The sequence below is a fragment of the Ciconia boyciana genome, chromosome 6 (assembly GCF_034638445.1).
Source record: "Ciconia boyciana chromosome 6, ASM3463844v1, whole genome shotgun sequence".
Classification (NCBI taxonomy): Eukaryota; Metazoa; Chordata; class Aves; order Ciconiiformes; family Ciconiidae; genus Ciconia; species Ciconia boyciana.
In genome coordinates this window covers 71,046,161-71,067,795 of record NC_132939.1, presented here as the reverse complement: position 1 = coordinate 71,067,795, position 21,635 = coordinate 71,046,161, and the positions used below count along the sequence as shown (strand labels likewise).

General features: G+C 42.0%; 1 protein-coding gene across 3 annotated transcripts in view; it reads left to right on the top strand.

The window, feature by feature from the left end:
* TOGARAM1 (TOG array regulator of axonemal microtubules 1) overlaps nt 1–21,635 on the top strand; it is a 44,535-nt gene that overhangs the window by 5,595 nt on the left and 17,305 nt on the right. For all 3 annotated transcript variants that reach the window (XM_072865913.1, XM_072865915.1, XM_072865912.1), the window contains exons 2-8: nt 6,535–6,691; nt 8,088–8,222; nt 10,287–10,583; nt 12,712–12,977; nt 14,901–15,133; nt 17,220–17,320; nt 20,898–21,059. In XM_072865913.1, coding sequence (XP_072722014.1) covers nt 6,535–6,691; nt 8,088–8,222; nt 10,287–10,583; nt 12,712–12,977; nt 14,901–15,133; nt 17,220–17,320; nt 20,898–21,059 — 1,351 coding nt within the window. The remainder of the gene's footprint in view (nt 1–6,534; nt 6,692–8,087; nt 8,223–10,286; nt 10,584–12,711; nt 12,978–14,900; nt 15,134–17,219; nt 17,321–20,897; nt 21,060–21,635) is intronic.

The window sequence follows — 21,635 nt, the reverse complement described above, 5'->3', positions numbered from 1 at the left end:
CGACCGCTGTAGGTTGACAGCTTTGTTACCCTGTCTTCACATCCTGATCATTTGTCTTATCGTACTGTTACATCCATCTGAATAGCTTGTAAAGCTCTCCAGGGCAGGGGACGTCTTTTTATCGGGCTTTGTGATTTTTTGGTACAGTATTTGCTGGCTTCTTGAAGGTGCTCGTTTTGTTACATCCGTGCCACAAAACTGCGTTTATCCTGTGGCGTGTATGTATCTTTGATGCAAGCAGGTGAACTGTGTTTTCACTTAAGGCGCGCTGGGACGAGTCAATTGGACAGTGTTTCCTGTACTTGAAGACATTCATTCTTGACTGAAAGAGATTGCCATAAGCTGTATAAATAAAGCTCTTTTCCTTGGGGCGTTTAGCAATCAAAGGCGGGGGGGCGGGGGGGAGAAAGTTAGCCCTGTATCTCTTCGTAACTATTTTCAGTAAGGTATATCATGCATAAAATTTGGGTAGTTGACTTGTTCATGTGAATGTAAAAAATTAATAATTAATTCAGACATTCCTTTGAAATGAATTTGCTTAAAAATTAACTTTTGGAGTCATTCTGTGGCTGAAAGAATGCATGAAATTAGCTTAATGTTTAAAGTTGTTTTTCTACTAGTATTTTTAGGGTCATGTTACACAGTGTTTGTCCAAGGCCATGTCTAGACTTCCCTGATCAGATAAGATGTGAAGTAAAACGTGTAAGTTAATGTGTACTGAAAATACAGTGTAGATAGAGCACATTGCCTTCAAAGGTTTGTCTGAACGCAGCTTCTGTAGGTGATATTAAATTGGGTTATTGAGGAAACTTTTCTCTGTAATCCCTGAAGTCCTTTGAAACTGATTTTGTTTCATACCCGTCTGTAAATTTACGGTTGCCAGCTATGCTGCGGATTCAGAAGGGCGATCTGACTACGCTGACAGCATCACCGAGTGTCCATCCTGCGCAGCGTGTTCCTGTACAGCGCAAAGTCCAGCCGTGACTGCGGTGACGCGTGTGGCTGCCGCCTCGAGCAGCGGAGGTATCACCAGCTGCCGATGGCTAGCTTGACACTAGAGGTGCAAGCACAGAGTTTCTCTTAATTTTAGATTTGTGTGAGACCGTATTTATGTTCAACCTTACAAACACCTTAGTGAGCAGCTCTAGAGTCAGAGATGCTTGAACTGCCACCACCTCAACTTCCAGGGGATGCCCTCGTTCTGCACTCGGAACAGAGTCTTCTCCCTGCTCGTACTGGCAGAAGAAAACGTGCCTGATGAGTAAACACTGCAGGGCCTTTCTCAGGAAACTGATGCCCCCAGCTGTCTCTTTTGGAGTCAGTGCCACCAAAGGCCCGGAGAGCAGCGCTGAGTGCAGTGGGACTGTTTGGTCACCCGAGGAGCCGCCTTGCCCCAGTGCTGTGGCTGACTTAGTCCAAGTCACGCAGGCACGGAGTTTTGCTGGAAAGGGAGCCAGCACCAGTGAGATAGCTCAGCCGTGTTCTGCCTTGAGGTGCGCTTACAAAATGTGGCACTCATGGGGTATACAGCACACACCCCTTAGAAAGGTCATTAAATAAAACATTTATACCAGTCTTTATTTAATCTGTGGGTCTGATTTCTGACAACTGGTATCCTTCGGTTGAAGTGCACCATTTCATGCTTCAGTGCTTTATATAGTGAAATTGAAGGCTTATGGCTTAATAATAGTCATAGCAGCTCAGCTTCCCTTTTTCTTTCTTTCTGAAAGCCAAACCTGAGTTCATCAAATAAAACATAATTATCTGTGCTTCTGCGCTTCCTGTTCTTGGCAGCTGCACACATCTGTCAAAGCTATGGGCCAGACTCTGCCTTTGACTCTACCCTCTTCTAAAGCCAGATTTGAGTAGCCTGACCTCCTCCTCCTCGCGTGGGACAGAGGTAGTTGCTGTCACCACTCAGCTTGCATCAGTAGGCTGAGGCGTCTCTGGTTCCTAGCTGAATTAATAAAATGGTAACTGTTTTGTTGTGTTTTTTTTTAAGTATCCGCAGTTTTATCTTCTGAAGCATATGCTTACAGGAGCCTTATAGCAGCATCAGAGGAACACTTTGCTAGAGATAGGAAATACTTGGCAATACAGGGTGGTAATAAAGTGTATAACCCCATGAATATTTTCCTTTGTACTTCAGTAAGGTCCCGTTCATTTCTAATCCCGAGCTGGCAGAACCAGGCTCGTGATGTTCAATTTGTTATCTGTAAATCCAATGGATAAAGTGGTCTGAAGTCGCTGAAGTGAGCGTTCTCTTTCTGGAGACACTGATGTACTGTGTCTGCTCCCGTTCCTTGGGTTTAGCCTTGGAAAGTGTAAACAATTCCAATCTGAACCAGACCAGATCCTATTCCAAAGTAAACATTTATGTTGTTTTCTTTAGGACTTGACATGATCTACTGATCTTTTGGGTGCTGACGTTAATTGAAATTAGCCTGCTGGGACCAAGCGTGTTGCGTTCTCCAGTGGTTTCCCAGCTTGTGCCATTTGTGAGAGGTCACGCAAATGAGTTTAAGAACACTGCGCTAGCAATCCCTTCTTCTCTTTTTCACACTCATCTTCTGTAATTCCCATTTCAGCAAGCTGTCAGAACAAAACCACTCTCTGCCGTTTGGGATACAAAAGCACTCTTTAAAAAACTAAATGCTACTTCTTCTATAGACGTCACTAGCTCCGCTGCCCTGCTGAAAACATGATGAACAAACTGGTTGCCACAAAATCAGCTAACTGTGCTGGGAGCTCCTCACTGATCTTTTGGTAGCTAAGCCTTCCCGTGTTTACCTTGAAAATTCAGTGTGCTGTAGGTAAAACATAACATGCCCAGGAGTTATTGCAGGGTAAGAGTTACCTCTGGTTTTTCCCCTGTGAAACATGTACGTTGTGGGTCCCTGTACCTGCTGTTGAAAGCAGAGCCCTTTGGGGGGAAGCAAGAGCACGTCAACGTTTTGCTGAAGCGTTAAGCCATGTTACAAAGTACACGCGGACTACAGACAATTTCACATAACCGCACTGTTTGGCAACGTGTGTGGACTTCTTCTCCTTTTAGGTGCTGATCTGATAACCAGAGAACTTAGTAGCAGGACTTTGTGAAGACCTTAGTGAGTGTTCAAATAATCTGTGAAATTAGTTTTACGAAACAACTACTCTTTGTTTTCCACAGCGATAACGAGGATTAAAGGGACACGGAGGTTGACCTCTCCGTGTACTAAAAGCTATCCTTTCATGGTGCGTTGAGGTGTCAGTCTCTGGGACGTGAGCCATGGTTTTTCTGGAGGCTGGGAGAGTATTTTGGGGAGATAGCGTTATGCATTTGTGCTGTCGTTGATCTCTTCCCTGGGAGCGTGGTGTTGATGGCTGCTGGGTATTTGAGTAGGAGGACCGTTCATCTCAGCTGGGAAGGGGAGGTAAGAGCGGAGCATCTGGCAGCGATGGGTCGCTCACAAGAGCTGTGCTTTCGTAGCCAAGTTAGTATTTCTTTTGGTGGACGGATTCAAATATTTTCCGACGTTGGTGGTGCTAGCGGAATTTAAATGAAGCTGAAACATTTTGAGAAATCCCTTTGCCAGGATCTGTCACATACTTCAGTGAAAAATCTGGCAGCTTTAGATTTGCCACCACCCTGCATGCCTATGTTTAGCAAATTTATAATCGCTGTAATTATAATTGCATACAGGAAAGCAGACAGTTTTTATTCCTGTAGCTGGGATTGGAACAACTGAGCACAGTTGTACAATCCTGTCAGCGTTGTGTAATTTGCTCCTTGTGCATATATAGTTTTGTCTGTATGGAAAAATAGGGTGTACGTACTTTGTACAAGTAGCACATTTATTTATGGACTGCAAGGCACGTAGGTTGAAAATGATGTTTTCTAGCAGGCGGATGGCAGAAGCAGGAATGCCGAGTTCTCATCTCCTCTCTTATCCCGACCTGTAAGAACCTGGAACAAACCACTTCACCCATTTGGCCGCTGTTCTTTTCCTCACTTGTAAAGTAAAACTAATGTCCCTCAGGCTACCCGGGTGATAAAAAGCCAGCGTAGCGCTGAGTGTTATCGGTGCTGCTGCTGTGGTCTAAGTCATTGTTCTTGCTGTATACCCAGCAATCGGAACTTGATTCTTATTCTTTGCAAAACTTCCTATTTCCTGCTCTGGTCCTGCTAAAGCGTATCATACCTGCTGCCATCTCCCATGAAAAATGGGATTCAGATGATCCATTTTGTATCGAGGCTCCTTACGTTTTCTCTCGCTGTTGTAGGCTTTGAACTAAGCAGTTGCCCACAAGTATTTTAAGTGAGGCTAATCCCCGAAGGCCAATTAAAAAGTACAGTCCTGCATTAGCACCGGCTTTCAGGGAGGCAGATTTCATGTCAAGATTTAAGCTTTTGAGCATTTCAATGGATTTGCTTAAAATGCTGCTCGAGATGTTGACTGGTTATGCGTATGACTTCAATCGTATCTGCTGAACTTGGAGCACATGAAATGTGGTGCAGAACACTAAATTGGAACGTGCATTTTTGTAAGTAAAGACAAAATTTTTGCCATTTTTGTTAACCGTAAAAACCTTCCCAGGAACAGTGAAGCTGTTTCATGCAAGAGCCTGTGTCCATGTAGCTGCGTACCTTGGGAGCTGGTTGTTTTTTTTAAAGCACTAAATGGAAATATAGGCAAATTGCCACTTCGCTATTTATTTACTGCTAACAGGTACCATGTGTGAGTTATTTTTTTTTATTTTAAGAGGGGCCAGTCTTAGAGGGAGCAGAATTAGAAATAAGTTTGAATTGTAAAGTTTATTTTTTCAAGAGGATTCTCATTGGTAGCATATGGAGATTTAATTTCTCTTGGCTTGTATGTATATCTTGCTAACATATGTTGTGAATCCCCTGTACTTGGAAGGGACCTGACGGTTTTGTTGAAACTCTTGAAGTTTTTGGTCTATATTCTATAACCATAAAAATTTCAATTTTTAAGATACTATGTGACAAAATAAATATTATAATGATTTAAAAACAATTAGACCATGCTCATAGCCATGCTACTCATCTCATGACCATGCTGCTTCAAGTCCTGGCTGTGCTTTATTTTGTGATGCTTTTGTGAAACCCCATTACAATATTAAATATTAAATTAAACCCCATCAAGACAGGAAATCAGAGCATTTAGCTGCTGTTGATTCGACCCAGCCATTTAGCTAGCAAGACGCTGTTAAGTTACCGTGCGGTTTATCGTGGCGCGTTGAACGTTTGGCAGACCGCGGAGCTGGCCGTTGTCTCCCGGTTTTGCAGGCTCTGCTGTCGCCCAGGCGCAGCACGGCCGTGCCGTGTCTGTGCGGAGCTTGCTGCTCATCGGTTTCTCCGTGTCAAACACAACGTGCTTTGCGTGGGCCAGGATGTGACTTGAGGAGAAACTGAACTACAGACTCATGGAGAACTGCAGTTTCATATTGCAAGAGTTTTTGTGGCGTTCCCAGTTCAGAATCTACCTTTATGGTGAACTGAGATCTTCAGTGAAATTAAAAAATACATATTTTTATAAATGAATGTACTATGTATGTGTTAGACTACATATTCTCCAGTCACACAACCAGTATATTGAGTAAAGGAGTTTTTTAGGCTTAATGTGATGCTGTTCTTTCCAGTACTGAATAAATATTTCCATTTCTGTTCAGACTTCTCTTTTGACCTCTGTGTGGAGCCTTGTCTATGAAAGGGGACAACAGAGTTAATATAGCCTGGAAATAATTTAAATTACTGATTTTACTAATTAAATCAGAAAGCAAGAAACCTTTATTTAAAGCATGATCTTTTCTTTTCTAAGTATTTCTATTATTCAGCTTTTTCCTTTAACTATAACTGATTCTCATACGAGGTGCTGGTATTACCAAATGCAGCTTTTAGACTAAATCTGAAGCGTGCTTTTTTCACAGCTCAAGTAGCTGCTGTCTGTTTAAACACTTCCATAGCTTAATGTACATAATTCAAAATGTTAATGTTTAATTTTTAAAATTGACGACTAGTCAATTGGTTGTTGGTTTTGTTGGTGGTTTCCCTTCAGCGTGGTAGTGTCAGCCACGGCACTGCTCCCCGCGACGGGCTGCTGCCGAGGCAGGAGGCTGGGACAGCCGGGCCCGGCGGCTTCTGCTCTGGCCCACTGTCACCATCCTTGGTGTCTGCTTTTTTTTTGTAGAAACCTTTTCTGCTTTGTCTTCTCTTCATTCAGTAAGCTTTATCTGCGGATACATGCATGATGAATCCTATTTGTTTCTGTGGGTGAAAGATACGGCTCGTGTACGCGCTCTCGCTTTTCATTGTCTAAGTGATAGGGAAGAAAACCCTTTATTTTCTGGCAGTCCTGTCTTCTTAACAAATTGACAGTGGTTTGTGTAGCTTTGCTGTAAGGAGAGACAGGTCTGGGCTGTGGCGGGGTCTGGATAACAAAGTTACGTGGGTAATTCTGCTGCTTGTACAGAAAAGGGTTGTGCATTCAGTTCACACACGTGTATGTTTCTTTATTTTCCTTTTTCCTGCAGTTCTCTACATCCAACGATTTTCTTCATTCTCCAAAGTTATGGCCCTCTCATGGAGTACCAGTCAGTGATGAGTTATTTTTTAGTAGAAAAAGACCTTCAAAGAGCTTGTTTCAGAATAGTATAGATTTTAACTCCGAGCATTCTGCTGTTTGTGCTGGTAAGTATTAACACAGAAAAGCGTTTGATCTGCTGTTTACAAAATAGATTTAGAAGAACCTGAGCATAAATTCGCAGCTTCATGGGTGTGGTTTACCATTTGTTGATAATTTGTTTTGTTATTTATTTTCATTTATTACAAAGAGTTGAGCACAGGGCTACACCTCCAGCCGAAGCAAGCGGCAGCAGTCCCACCCGTGCTCCTGGAGTAGCGTGCCGTCTCAGAACTTAGACTGCTGTTTTCCAGTCCTGCTGTCCACACACAGACTTTCACTGGTTTAGATAAACCCGACAGAGCTTATAGACCAGCTTTTTTTGCAGACAGCAAGACCAAAAAGAAATAGTGTGGTTGGGTGAACAGATGTGTTAGGCAAAAGGACTTGGGATATCCCTGCAATATCGAGCTTTCTGCTGCTTTTGCAGAATGAGGAAAAAGCAGTACCACGTGATCAGCAACAGAGTAATTCAGCCAACGTTCTTTCACACTGTAAAATACAATATGAATTGCAAATAAAGCAGTAAATTAAAAGGAGATGCAGAATTTTACTGACTTTTGAGGAGGAATACGTTGTTGGCTAGCACAGCAGTTGTTACCGTAACAGGTATGCTGTCCAGGGTTAGCTGATAGTGGCGGCAGGGTATGAAGCACCACAAACTGGACAACAAGTTGGGAAGGCCGTGTTTGTGTATGGTAGGCTGTTCAGGAGAGCAGGCCAGTGCATATCTATTCTAGGTTTGCCTATTTTCCCTTTTTGCTTTGTATGAGCAGCAGTCTGAAGAATGAGCTCTGAAGTTTGTTTTAAAAAATGAAAAATGTCATTTTGAAAACCGGGACTGTAGAAGATTGTAGGTATAGTGCTCCACTTCATTTACGCAAGCAATGTAGGCTCAGTGATTTGTATTTTGATAGCTGAAAGGCATGTGAAAAGACTGGGCAAGACCAGGCCTGATTTACTCTCTTCGCTTGGCAGTAGGTTATATTCTCGGCTTTGTCTGAGGAGCACTGACACGCGTGGCGTGCCAAGTTTACTCACTGCTGTGCTCAGAGTGACATCACTCTAAAGAAACTCACTGCATTTTGGGGTTTTAAGGTGTTGTCTTCCTTTTATTGTCATGTATTCAGAGGTGATTGTTTGGGGTTTTTCTTTCAACCCCCCTGCAATTCTTGGAGTTGCAAAAGTGCCCTGGCAGAACGGCCAGCCGTTTTTCCAGTTTGTGCCTATGAACAGTACTATGAGGTTGCTTAGAAACTCTTGAATTAAATACTTTCAAAGTAGTTCTATTTTACACTGAAAGTTAGACAGAGTCTTAATTCACTATTGAATATTATTGTGTATTTTTCACTGAATACCATCTGTTACGTATTTATCTAGTTATTTGTGTTTTTCTTTTGAAAGGTGCTATGGGCTCTCATCAGCCGCAAATTTCAGGGAAATGTGGAGCACTTGGATACACACAGACACGTGGGAAGAGTGGTAGTGTGGACTCTGATTTACAGTTTTTAGGATTAAATAACTGTCAGCAAGACAAAGGTATATGGATTCTAACAGTATCCTAAGTCAGTGCATGCTACTTTGGAAATGCCTCTTTATTTCTGTGCTGCCTTAAGAAGTAAAAACCATTACTAAAACGTTGTTCAGTCCCTGTTCAGACATATTTGTGCCTCGCTCCTGTGCAATGCTTTTCATTCGTGGTTCTTAATTTGCAACCCACACCTTTGGTATCTGATTGTATCAGTGTGCTATATAAAAAGTGGTGCTGTAACAGAATCTGAACTTTTTTTGAAAAACTGATTTTGAGAGTTCTGTTGATGGTATAGGGCAGCTCAGTCCAGCCTGCTTAGCAGCAAGGGCCAGGTCGGAGCCTTGCGCCTCTGAGACAGGTTCACGTACCTCTTTTGGTCCCCTCTGCGGCGCGGAGGGCAGCCGAGGTGTCTCAGCAGGAGCGCGTGCAGGAGGGGCACAGGCTGCTCCCTTCTGCTGGGCACAGCGGCCGGGTGCAGGTGACCTCGGTGTGCTGCACAGACGCTGTGTTGGTGCTTGTAAAGCTTTTAATCCTCATATCATTGCTTTAATTTGTGGTGGTCTCTGTGCAGCTTTTACTAGGCAGATATCCAGGGCACTGCTGGGTCAGGCGGTGTTTGCTGCTAGCTTCAGAAGTGAGGCTGGGGATTTGATTGAGTGCACCTTAACCCTAGAGGTGGAGGCTGAGATAAATCGGGGCCTGTAACACACAGAAACTTGTCTGTTCATAAGTAGTAATAACAATAAAAATGCCGGCTGTACACCTACTGAAGAAATAAGCTCGCTGTCTGGGGGAATAGATGGTGATGATACCAGATCTGTGGGCAGAGCTGCTTGGAGTGGTCCAGATGTGTTGGACAAGGGACAGAGCTGACAGCCTTCTGGGAAGATATGTAGGAACTTCATTTACTCACTTTACTTCTAGCCACTTAGCGGCTCTGTTTTTCTGTGTTTTTCTCATGCCTATGGAAAGAAAGGAGAAACTTCCTCTTTGTTTTTTGCCTCTGTAACTACAAAGTCAATGTTCTCTTCTCTCAGCCTCGGTCTTCAGAAGGCTGTCAGGTACTTTGCCCACACTTGCTGATTTATTTCTCTGCAAACAGTTTTCGTGCCAGATCTTATTGTTACTTCAGCCTTTCTCTGGTAGTACAACCCACGCCTGACTTGGTTGTCTCAGTTTTGCTGCCCCGGGATACCCGGGGAGCGCCGGGATGCTGCAGCCTTGGAAGGCAGCAGGAGCAGATGACAGAGACCTTGGAGCGACCTGATTTGTAAAGGGATTTTTTATGCTGTAACTAAAGGCATAATTGAATGGTTTTCTTTGGAGTGACACAGACAATTAAGAGGTTCCCCAAGCCCGCCTCCCATTGTCGCTTGTTCTCCCTCCCGCCCTGTGCTTTCCCATTCTCCCAGTTGTGCCAGTGGAACTGGTTGTGGGGCTGTACTCCTTACAGGGATCCTTCCAGAGGCTGTCAGGAACTTTGTTAAGACCTGTCCTCTTTTTCACTTGCATGGTTAAAAGCTTGAGTGCATGTGGGGAACACCTATCTGCTTTTCATGGGAAACAATTCAAACAGTCTAGTTCCAAATCTACACTTATCTTTCCATTTTTGACTTACTGGTTTCTGGGAAAAAATAATATTTTTTTTTTTTTTTTAAAGGAGGTAGAATTTACAACATTTGCGCTTTATTTGTACTCTCGTATCACTGAGTTTTGAGAGTGGTGGTTGCAAATTTTGTGCTATGCAGGCTTGGAATACGGAGCAGCAAGCAACAGAACCATGTTCAATCTACTTGCATAATTTGTTTTTTTAAATATAATTCTTCAAAACATGACTGCAAAATACCTTAGACTCAAACTGACTTGATCAAATGCAGAAAAAGGAAATTGGTATTTTGAGGGACAATGTAATTTGCAAAATGAAGTTAGCTGATTTGCCTGTTTGCTTGGGTAAAATGCTGACCTTCAGTTTTGACTAGCTAAAGGGTGTATCATTTCATTGTAAATTATTATTATAAGAGCTGTCAGAGAGGCTAATTCCCACAAATACTATTCTCTTTTTCTTTGCTCAGTTTGTGCCAGCCTAAATTTTTCCAGCAAGACCCAGAGAAGTTTTTGCAATCAAGCAGAGCATACGCTGTTCTTCCAAGGTCCTACTGCAAGCCAGGGGGCCTTCATTCTGCCGTCCTACCCTCTGTCATCGTCCAGGAGCAGCCCAAAGCACGTCTCCTCTCCAGCTGACTCTCCAAAGAGGTCACAGGATAATACCGTGAACTTCTCAAACTCCTGGCCTCTTAAGAGCTTTGAAGGACTGCCTAAGCCTAGTTCACAGAAGCAGCTTCTCGGTCAAAAGTCAGGAGACAATACAGGTAGGAATGTTGTCAATATAATGAAAATGGATTTTTATCATATGGCACTAAATTGCAGGTTTGCATTTTGAGTGACTTCAAGCAGCAGTCACTCAAATTTACCTACCTCGAGTGGCAGGTAAATGGGGAATTGTGCAATGCCCCAGTTGCGATCAGAAATGTGAGGGTTTGTAGCTGCACTAGTCTAGTCGTGTCACTGGAGGCTTCTTTTTAAAAGTGAAGTCTTTGTAATTTGGTAGTTTTAAATACTGGCATGTTTTGTTCCTTTTGTCTTTTAAATATGTGAGATAAAGCATAATATGCATCAGCTCTGCTTTTCTTATCAGTAATGTGTCAGTGAAAAGTTTGCCTTCAAACTAAAATAAAACCAAACCCCAAAATCTGGCACTTTTAAAAAAAGCCAATACAGAAATAACTAACTGTTCCTTTTAATACTTTAAATTAATACATGTGCAAGAAAGTCCTACTCATTGCATTTTGACTTTTTGCCTCGTTATTTGCCTGTGGAAACACGTATCGGATTTCCCACGCTCAGAATAGCTCTTTAAAACCTGGCCACAAACAGCTACATCTCCAACGAGTGGGATCGGTGCTGACGTCGTCCCCGTTTACGCTGGCAGCTAACGGCAGAGAAACGGTCTGATGTCCTCTGTCTTTGAAGACCTCGTGCACACATTGGTTAACCTGAAATAGTTTTAAGTTTATTTAATTACAGTTGCTTAAACAATTTAGCCGTTTTCTTTCAAATACTTACTAAAGGCAATCTTATTTTAGGTTAAAAATAGCTTTAGTATCTGTTTAGCTTAAACTGATTCCTAATCACTCATGAGGCATACCTTCTGTAAGCAAAGTAACAGTTTTCACATACAATTTTGCACTGATTTAAAGAAAGCTGTTTTAAAATTCATTGAGACATATATTTTTGCACATATGTAGAAAATGTCTAAATTAATTCTTTGGAAGTCACCTGTCCCTGGAGTGCATGTAAGTTTATCTTGCAGATGTGTGTTCATCACTTGCTGATTTTCTTTATGTTATCCATATGCATTTCAGGTTTTTTCTGTTTCTTTAGAATAACTTCATTGTTGTTATAGCAGCTTACAGGAGGGTTTGTTAGGGCACCAGTCATCTTCTTTCCTTAATTAAGAAAGTTAAGTACTTTTTAAAGGTACTAAGTATATGTTGGTATGCATGTGCATGAAACACTAATTTATATTTTTTAAAAGAAGGAGACACTAAAAGTAGAAGAGATTGGTAACTGAGCTTGAAATGCCGGGAGATGGAAAAGATAGAGTCAGGAGGTAACAGAAAATACCATGCAAGGAGGAAGGTCTGGTAACATCCTAACGATTTTGTAAAATTAAATTTTGAAAAATGTGCGTAAGTAAGTATTCAGGAACGGGGGTTTGGCGCATTTGGAAAATTGATGTTGGAGGAGGAATGTTGAAAGTTTTTCAAATTATGAATGGTATAAAAGTAAAGTTGGATAGGGAATCACTGTCTACTCTTGTTCGTGTGAGAAACTTACTTTCATCTGTGTGCGTGTGTATATGTGTGTATATGTGTGTATATATTTATACACATGGATATGTGTATACCTGCACGCATGAAGGAACTAAGGACGGGGTTCGGTGACATCAGGGTTTAAGTAAAAGGAAGTAGTTTTTTTGTTGTGGAGCCAACTACTGCAGGGTGCTGAAGACGCCAAAAGCAAGAATTTCTTGATGAAGGAAGCGGACATATGTGCCAGGACGGTGGGTGAGCTCGTGTCAAACCTCTGACCGAGGAACTTCCTAAATCCCGTCTGAATCTCTTCAGTGTTGGTTTCTTACCTTGTTAGGGGACAGGCCTTTCGTCCAACTCGCTACAGCTGGTTTTATGTTCTTCCTGGTTTTATGTTCTTACTGGTTTTATTCAAATTTGCTCATACTCAGCCAAACAAAATGTCCTTGAAATGTATTTATAATAGTAGATATAATTGCGTGCATATGTATGGTTTTTAACACACACCTCATTATAAAAGGAGTTTTCCGGTGTGACATAGAAATGAGGCATGAAGTTTATTCTGGTGACTGCCGTGTTCCTGCCACCCCTCCACAGGACTGACATCTGCTTGTGTCTTCTTCAGGGGACAATTTGCAGGAGAAACATTCTCCTCTGCAGCTGAAGCCCACCCTGGTGAGACACCCAGCCTCCCGCCGGGGCCTGAACGGGACCAGACCCGTCCCCCCCATACCCCGCCTCGCCAGCCCGCTGCCCGATAAGATTGAGTTAAATGTGACAAAGTGGAGAAACGAAGAGCGTGAGGACGTGTGGCTGAATGAAGTGGATAGGAAGCTTGCGGCTGATCTCTCAGAGCTAAATGTTGATGGCGAGGAAGTGGACCAAGAAGAGGTTGGTTTAACTATGACATAACACACTTTTAATAGTTGATATATTATAAGCTTTTTTAAAACAAGAGCCAGAAAATAATAAGTGTTTCTGACTTAAATTTTGTGACACTGTCATCAGTACGGCAGGTTTTCGATGAGATACCATTGGGTGTCTGATAGAAGCTAAGTAAAGCGATGAATACTGACGCTGAAGCACACTTCCCGTGTTTGTTCCAGACATCTTGATTTCCCCTGTTTTTCTCAGAGCCAAAGTTGTAATATTTTCAGTTATTGTAGTACCAAGGCAGAACTGCAGGCCTTTATACAGCTCCTGCTCTCATCATCTTGACTTCATTTTAAACTTCATGTCAGATTTAAGTACTAATCCTTTCTGTAGTTATAACAAAGGGCCCAAAATAACGAATAACTTCCCTGATGAGGGTTCATTTGACTCAGCCCAGGAGTTTCCTCAGCCTCCCGGCTTTGCTGGAGCGGGCTGTCCCTGCAGCGTGTCCCAGCTCTCTCAGAGTTCAGTCATTTTTTCATGGAGTAAAATGAGAAGAACTGATGTGAAGCTGGATGAGTGTGGTGTCACCTGCAGGTGCTTGATATGTTGCAGACACCTCTGGCACGGGGCCTGGCAGGTCAGCATCCCTCTTGTAAGTGGGAATCCGCTCGTAATAATTTGGGCCCATTATGTGTATTCAGCGGCCAGTGTTTTGAGTGTGCCACTCAACCCGTGACTTAGAAAATATTTGAAATATTAAATACCTTTAAAAATCTATCCCTTCTGCGGCCCATGAGACTTGTCAGACAGACTTATTCTAGCATTTTCCTTTACTGGTCCATGAATACTTTGCAGCCAGTGTAGCTGTAGATCCCGCGTGGCTGTTCCTCAGTCGCCTGGGCTGTCCAGCGAGATCCCCCTGTGTACGGAGCCTGCGTGTGTGCCGACCCCGTCCTCTGGGCCCCGTATGTGCCGAAGGGTCCCGTCACTCACTCTGTTGCTCAAGTCTCTCTGATGTTTGAGAAATACCAGATAGCTGCACCAGTGTAGGACATAGAAACATGCTGCAGAGGCATGCCGGATTATTTCGGGAGGCGGTGGGGAGGTGGAACTGTATCCACACTACCCTCATCAGTGCAAATTGAAACCACTGCAATGTTGATTACGTGAGAGGCATAGGTATCACGTATGATTGGATTTTGTATGATCTTTCCCGCATGATCCCGTCCAACACATCCTGATTTCTGTCACAGTTCATCGAAATTGTTTGAATCTCAAATCCTGTCTTTAGTCCCTGTGGATCTGAGAACAGTTGCAGTAGGACTTAATGGCTTTGCCTTACTATCTTTATCGTCCATCCTGCGGTCACTAGTGAAAGTAATTTAGGTGCTAAACAGATAGGGGAAGAATTTTTTTTACATCAAATATATTCAGTAAAAAGAGGAGAGAATATGCAGCAGAGCTCTAGTCATTATAGATTTTCCTGCTTATTTGAGTAGGAGCTCTGCTTGCTAGGCACAGTTTTCAGGATTCACTTCTGCTTACTTTGCGTCTTTGTGCAGGTCAGACATGAAAAGCCTGAGGTCCCAGTTGTGTGTATTGGCAGCCATCAAACACTTTCTTTAGTCGATTAAAAAAGACAAGAGCAGCTGATGTATTTTTGCAGGAATCTGTTCTCGTGTTTTGCAAAACGAAGCTAGGACACAGTGTCTGTGGGAATTTGCATTTAATAGCATGATTGTTCTTGTGCAGCAAACCGGTGAAAGGGATTGCTACAATACTGCATAACCTATCTAAATACTCAGTCACATTGCCCAAGAGGCACGTGCACTGAACTCCCCTGAAGGGAACACTCAGAAACATACTTTCTGTTGCTTAAAAAAGCTTTTTTCCTATGCAGCAAATAAAAGCTGTCATTTTGTTTCCAATCCTGTTTAGATGCAGAATGCACTTAGATCTCTACGAAACAGTGCAGCTAAGAAGAGGGCAAAGCTAAGCAGCAACATTTCAGATCTTGAAAGTCCCGATTCTGCTCTTAAACTTGACCTGTCCGTGGATTCCCCCTCCCACGCTTCCTCCCCGTGCGCGGGCTCTTACAGCGAAAGCGGAGTTTACAGCCAGGAGTCTCTGACTTCACCTGTCTCCACAGTCCCCCAGAGACGGAGAATCACGTGAGTGAACTCGAATGTTAACTCTGCTTTGAAATTCTCACACACAGTCTGTGGGTGTTAGTTAAATGTGAAAGGGAGTGAAATCTGTAATACATTTTTAATATAAGATTGCTTTGCCTAATAGCTTGATTTTTATATGTGAATTATTTTCCTATCTAAAAAGACATTGCTCTATACAATAGCTGCTGAATTATATTATTCTAGTTTGTGCTGGCTTTTAATTTGAGAGAGTTCCCTGGTGCGGCCACAGTAACACAGTGCAGTTGGTGAAGTACTGCCAGTGGTACTAAATATTTTATTAAGACTTTAGCCTGCCATAGAAGGTATGTGAACCATAGCCTAAACGAATGAGTAAGAAGGAGAATGAGTTAAGAGGAAGGATAAGGTTTGCTTATTATAGCCTGGAAATTGAAGAAGGAATGGGTTGTTTTTTTGCGATGAGAGGAGGACAATGTAGATGTTTCTTATTGCGAATCATGAACTGTTTCCATTTTATTACTGACAGACTATTGTTAATTTAAAATGCCTTCACAGAGCTCTTCTAAAAGAAATTGTGTGATGACACATGCTACTCTGATTGCAAAGAGCAATAACCCAGTGGTGATTAGCAGTATAAACTATTTTATTTTTTAATGAAATAAAATTTTTGAGGAATTTTGCAAATTTTGCAGTACAGAATCTCCTTTTCTGCTCTCAGAGCCCATGATAAAGCTCCTTGTAGCTCTGATCTGAAGATATCTTTTATTTTTGTGTGTGCTAAATGCGTCTTTATATAACTGGCATACAACTGTATTAACAGAATAGGAAGGAAGAGAGGGAATATACAAAAGAAAGGTTTCTGAGACAGAAGGAGACTGGAAGGATTCAGAAACAGAGGATTTTCACAGCCGTGAAGTCTCAGAACTAATTTATATGTATGTATCTTCCCTATGTGCATTACTGCTGAACCATGGCTTTAAAAATAATCTTTAAGATGAAAAATGCTAGAATGCCTAGAAAGTCAAGACTATAAAATTCTGGGTATGGTGTTCTTCCAGGCAAGGTTTTGACTGGGACGCGTTCTATACAACATGCCATTTCCATTATTCAGTGGCACACAAGCTTAATGTTTTACAGGATTCAAAGATACAGGAATTCTGAACTAGCAAGGAAGAGAGGGCACATCTGGCAGGAAAACCGAATTTGTAGAAGTGACAAAATATATCCCAGAAGAACTTAAAAGCCTTGGAATGTTTATAAAAATTTCAGAGAGTTTAGTTCAGGCGCTGGTTTGCGAGCACTGGCAATTGGCATTTTCTGTTCACAAAATCTGTGTAGTTGGACAAGAAGAATGTAGGCTGCTTCTGTGTGTTGACTTTTAGAAGGGTCAGTTTATCCACTGGTAAACTACCATGAGCAAGGGGAGCTTCATACTGGTATTAGTGAAGTTTCTGAAGCATGGGATTTCCTCAAGATCTTAAAAGCAAGACTTGTAGTTGTGTGTATTTCAGTCTTGGCAGAAAGTGGAACAGCCGCTCTTTCCCTGTGACTATGACGTAGGTACACATAGTATTTAACAGTGCAGGACTCTGGGTTGAATCATCTTTAATATTCCGATGCATCATTTTAAAAAAGAAGTATCAAGATTGTCTCGTAGATAACAGCATTTTCCTGGTGAATGTCTGCGTGCTAGACACTGAGCTGAAAACAGCTCATTGCTAGAAGTGAACGGTTCATGGGTTTGGTCACTGTCATTTGCCATTCTTTGCCAGATTGGAACCAGCATCGTCAGTCCCCTAGGCCAAACGATTCCTTAGCTTTTCAATTGTGTGCTAAATTTAGCCCTAGTGTGAAGTTTCCTCTTAAGGATTGTCTTTATGGTGTTCTTCATAATGGACCTGCTCATCAAGTAATTTCTGTTGAATTAATTTTCTTCTTCTGCTCAGTGTGAACATTTGTGGAAGTATACTGGAAATATTTGTCCACCAAGTACACTGGGGAGGAGAAACTGAAACCTATTGACGTCTTTGCTACAAAGTGTTATTTAACTGGGCTCTGACTAGTGTGTAGAATTGTGTTTATAAACATGTGGTTTATATTTTGACAGGTCAGACACCTTTCCACTACTTGGCAGCAAATCACAGCCTGCAAGAGTATCTTCAGCAAGAAGCAGAGACCCAAATGTGGCAGCACATAACTCCAGCACAGGTATTTTGCTGTGCATATCAATGTATACCTTGCTTCAGTGATGTCAGAGAATGGTCACTTGATGTCTCTGTTCTTACTTGTTCGATGAGCTCATGTCCCTTCAGCACTGAAAAAAAGGTAATTGCTAGGCGCTATTTGGTCAAACCGAGATTATACCGTGGTACTGCAGGTGAGAAGGAGCTCAAGGGTTTCTGCCTTTCTATGTCAGGATAAAATGTGTTAATGCAAATGCCACCTGTGAATATGTGCACTTCGAAATTCAGTGCAGCATTGTGTGAAAATTGACGGGACACCAGCTGGATAAGAGTAGGAAGGCTGAAAATGTTGCAAGCAGTTAATTTCCTGGTAGGAAATTGAAGTTAAGTGATGCTGTTCTATTTTATGCTTACAGTGAAGCACAGGTAACTGCAGATTTCTGTAATGGGCAGAAACCCATTGTTTATGATTATTTATGTTTAGTCGATTTTGATTCAACTGGAAGGAGGAAAGGAACCGAGGGAGCCGTGTCCTCAGAGGTCTTTTCTGCCCTCTTCTCCCAGGCTGCTCTGTTGCATCCTTTTGCAGCCTCAGCAGCGCTGTATTTTTTCCAAAAAGTTTACAAAACTTAGTTCAGTTAAGATTGAGGGGCATCTTACAGGCCTGAATTTGCAAAGCCATCACATTAAAAAAACAGTAGTTGCTACTGAGACTCGTGATCTTTTTTCAGAAATTGAAGCTATTGCTCCTCATTTTAGCTAAGGTCACTTTTCTCAGGATAAATTAGCAAATAGGTTTGTCAAGTAACAGCGTACGTCAGAAAGCAAATACTGCACGTACGTAGTAATACATGTTGTGGTTAATGACTTTGCATTCATTAGATGAAAAGCCCTTCTGTGAGAAGCTGACCTTCAGTGTAAAATAATGAGCAGCACATTTATTTTGCTTACGGAGCCAATTAATCAACCAGAATGCACAGCACTGGGCCTCCTGTGAGGAGCTGACAGCTTACTGCTGACAAGGTCAATGTAATACATGTGCAGCTAACTGGTGAAGAAGAGTCCTTTGCTCCCACTACTGACTGGACTTGGCCCATCACGCAAGTCAAATCTCAAAAAGCTCTGAATTTTTATGCTGGAACTTGGAGAACTTGTAAAAATCAGTTTGGTATTTAACTGGTCTCATCAGATGAAAGCTTTTTTCTAACACTGAATGTAAATCCCTCTTGCTGTAACTTACCTCATTATATTTGTATTTTATTTCGAAGGATGGAGTATTTTCTTCTTCCAAGCAGCTACCTTTGTTTGTATTTTTCTCTCCCTCTTTTGTTTTCTGTCCTTTAGACTAACTCCTATTTTTTCTAGCTTTCCTTCATAGGTCAAACTTTATGGACTGTTTAACTGCTGACATCTAGGCTGTTTTCAACAGATCTACCTCCTTCTTGAAATGCCGTACCCGTACAATCCCCCTTGTGCGAGTGGACAGGATAGTTATGGTTGCATTGTTGTAAAACATGCAAAATCAGCCCTGTCCTACCTGAGTCTTGTTCTCCTTGGATCATTCTTCTACTTTATCGTGAGCTCCTTGAATTCAGATCCTGTCCTCAAGCACGCGTGTATGCTTCCCACCTGCTGACCTTTATTTGAATCCGGCATGCTGCCTCATTATCCAGCTGGTTGGGCAAAATATTGGGTAGTCCCGGCTCCTGAGCAGACTGCAGCAGAACCCTGCTTGATACATCCCTCCGTTTGGAGAATGAAGCTCTTGGTAACTACTCTGCTACATGTGCCTGGGATGATACCTGGCATCTCTTGCTTCTTTCGGGCCCACAAGGTCTGTTGCTGTGTTATAAAAGGAGACCAGATTTCTCTGACCATACTGTTTTCTGGTGGGTGCTTCCAAATATGTTATTTGCCCTAATACAGCCCTGGGAACCGAATTGCCCAGCATATGGGTCAGTTGTTCGTGGGCTCCCTCTTCAGCTTTTTTTCTTTTTTTTAAAGAGTTTAACACTTTTGCTCTTTTCTGTTCTGGAAATTTATTTGTCCCTTACCTATCATTAACTTGCTAATTGAGCTCAGATTGCTTCAGCTGTTTCTCTAAGATGAATTTTATCAGCTTCTCTTAGCTTTGTTATAATAGAATGGCAGCTCTCAGACGTTTCTTACTTCCCAAATTCTTTCTGTAACATGTAAGTTTGTGCAGCTTTTAACAGTTGACACCTTGAAAACCTGTCTGCCTGCTGTCAGGCCTGTAGCTCACCTTTCCCCGGGGTCCTGGCAGTTTCAGAGGCCAGACGGTGCTGTTGTACCAAATACAGCGATCAATGGATCAGTCCTGACGTGCGAGGTCTTAATGTTGATGTATGAAACACTATAACAACTAGACTTCATGGCACGGTGCAGAAACTCATGGTCAAGGAGTTCTGGGACCTTCAGGGGATCTGGCCGTATAGTAATTTTCTAGAACATGTCACGCCAGCCCAGATCAGGGCACCGTCCATAGCGTTCCTTGCTGGAAGAGCCTCACCGTCTCAGGAATCCCACAGCAAAACATTCCCTTCGGTTTCCGTCCCCTGGCAGAACAAAACAGCCTGCTCTGACCCAAGTTCTCAGCTGAAGAAGAGAACACCAGGAACCTTTTTAAGGATTTCAGTACGGCTCTTGGTCTCACGTGGACACGGTTGGGTTGAGAGTGACGGCCACCAGTGCAGAACTTCAGGGCAGATGGGCGCAGGCGGGTGGTGGGAGATGCATCCGTCCCGTCCCGTCCCGTCTGCGGCAGTGGGCAGCAGAACCGCTGTCTGGTGCCCCTCGGAGCACGCGAAGGGAGACGCCCGCTCGCTCTAGCTGCTGGGATTACCGGGGTTACGTCAGCCTGTCACCTTGGTCGTGCCTGTCAGTCCCCTCAGTTAAACGCGGGGTTAGTTCCATGGAATTTGTGGCATACGTAGTAAAAGCACGTATATGAAAAGACTTCTGTCTTTTTAGGTATTTTGATTTTAGGGGTGTTTGGAAAAGCAGAAATGATCCTTTAAGGGACTCCTGAAGTAATTAGTGTTGTTTTTTTGGTTTTTGTATGTGTTTTTGTTTTTTTTTTTTAACCAAAACGAAAATGTTTGCAGGACGTTTTGCAGGCATAAAAATGCTCAGTTTCTGTTGGTGTCTCTAACTGTAACATAAAAATGTGTTTTATGACTTCTAGGGTACGTAAATGGAATGATTTATTGTGTTTTAACTAGTATTTTACTATTTTCACTTAGTTGACATGACTTAATTTGGCTTTTAATGCTGAATCACTTTAGAATTCAGCTGTTCATATTTGAAAGACTTTAAACTAAAAAATAATTTGTCAAGCTTTGAGTTAGATTTTCAACCTGGGTTTTTCTGTAGATGAAAGCCTTTGCATGTGAAAAATGAATAGAGCCTGAGCATCTTTGTTGAAATGCTGAGATTTCTGTAGGCAGGAATGCTCATACCGTATGCATAAAACCAGTCTGAGGGGCTCTGAAAATGTAACTATTTGAGAATCCGGTAGTACACAGGAAAAACTATTTCTAATTTTTTTAAGTATTTGTTTTTTTTTCCTTTTGCATGGCTAGCATTTGATGATAAGGGGACTTCTAACGTTAGTGTAGTTGGCCAGCGTTTGAACTGTGGCAACGGATGTGGAGATTATGAGGACAAGAAGCAAGGAGAAGTATCACGTACTATTTTTGGAAGTCAAAATATGGAACACCAAGGAAATTTTAAGCATTCAAAAGGTTTGTGAGTTTGCTACATTGCTGTTCAACTGAGCTCTCATTTATAGCAAAAACGGAGGCTATGGATGGCTTCTGTAAAGCAGGTTTTATAGAAAATACATTTCAAGGTGTTTAGCATGGTTTCCTCTTTTCTAGTCTTTATACTTACGCTAACAAGTTGGGTTTTTTTCTGACATTAACTGAACTTAGACTGCGAATTAAATTAAAATTAAAAGTCAAGCGATAGTACATGGCATGAAAAAGGGACCAAATTGTTATATGTCTCAGTCTGAATAAATGCACAGCTTTAAAAGTTTGGTTTTAAATTACTCTGTTGTTCATTGGTAAAATTAAGGAACTTAAACCATTGTACGTTACATTTCAGTTTTTGTAGTGACAAATACAAAATCAAATAGCAATATTCCACATTAATAGACATTGAATAATGAAGGTCTTTGTCCCAGTAAGATTTTTTGTTTTCTCCATCTCTTGTTTCAAGATTAAACATGAACAGTTTTGTCTGTTCTCAAGGTTTTGTAGAAATGGTGGAATACTATTTTTTGTGAAACATTTAAAGCTGAGCAATGCAAGTAAAGT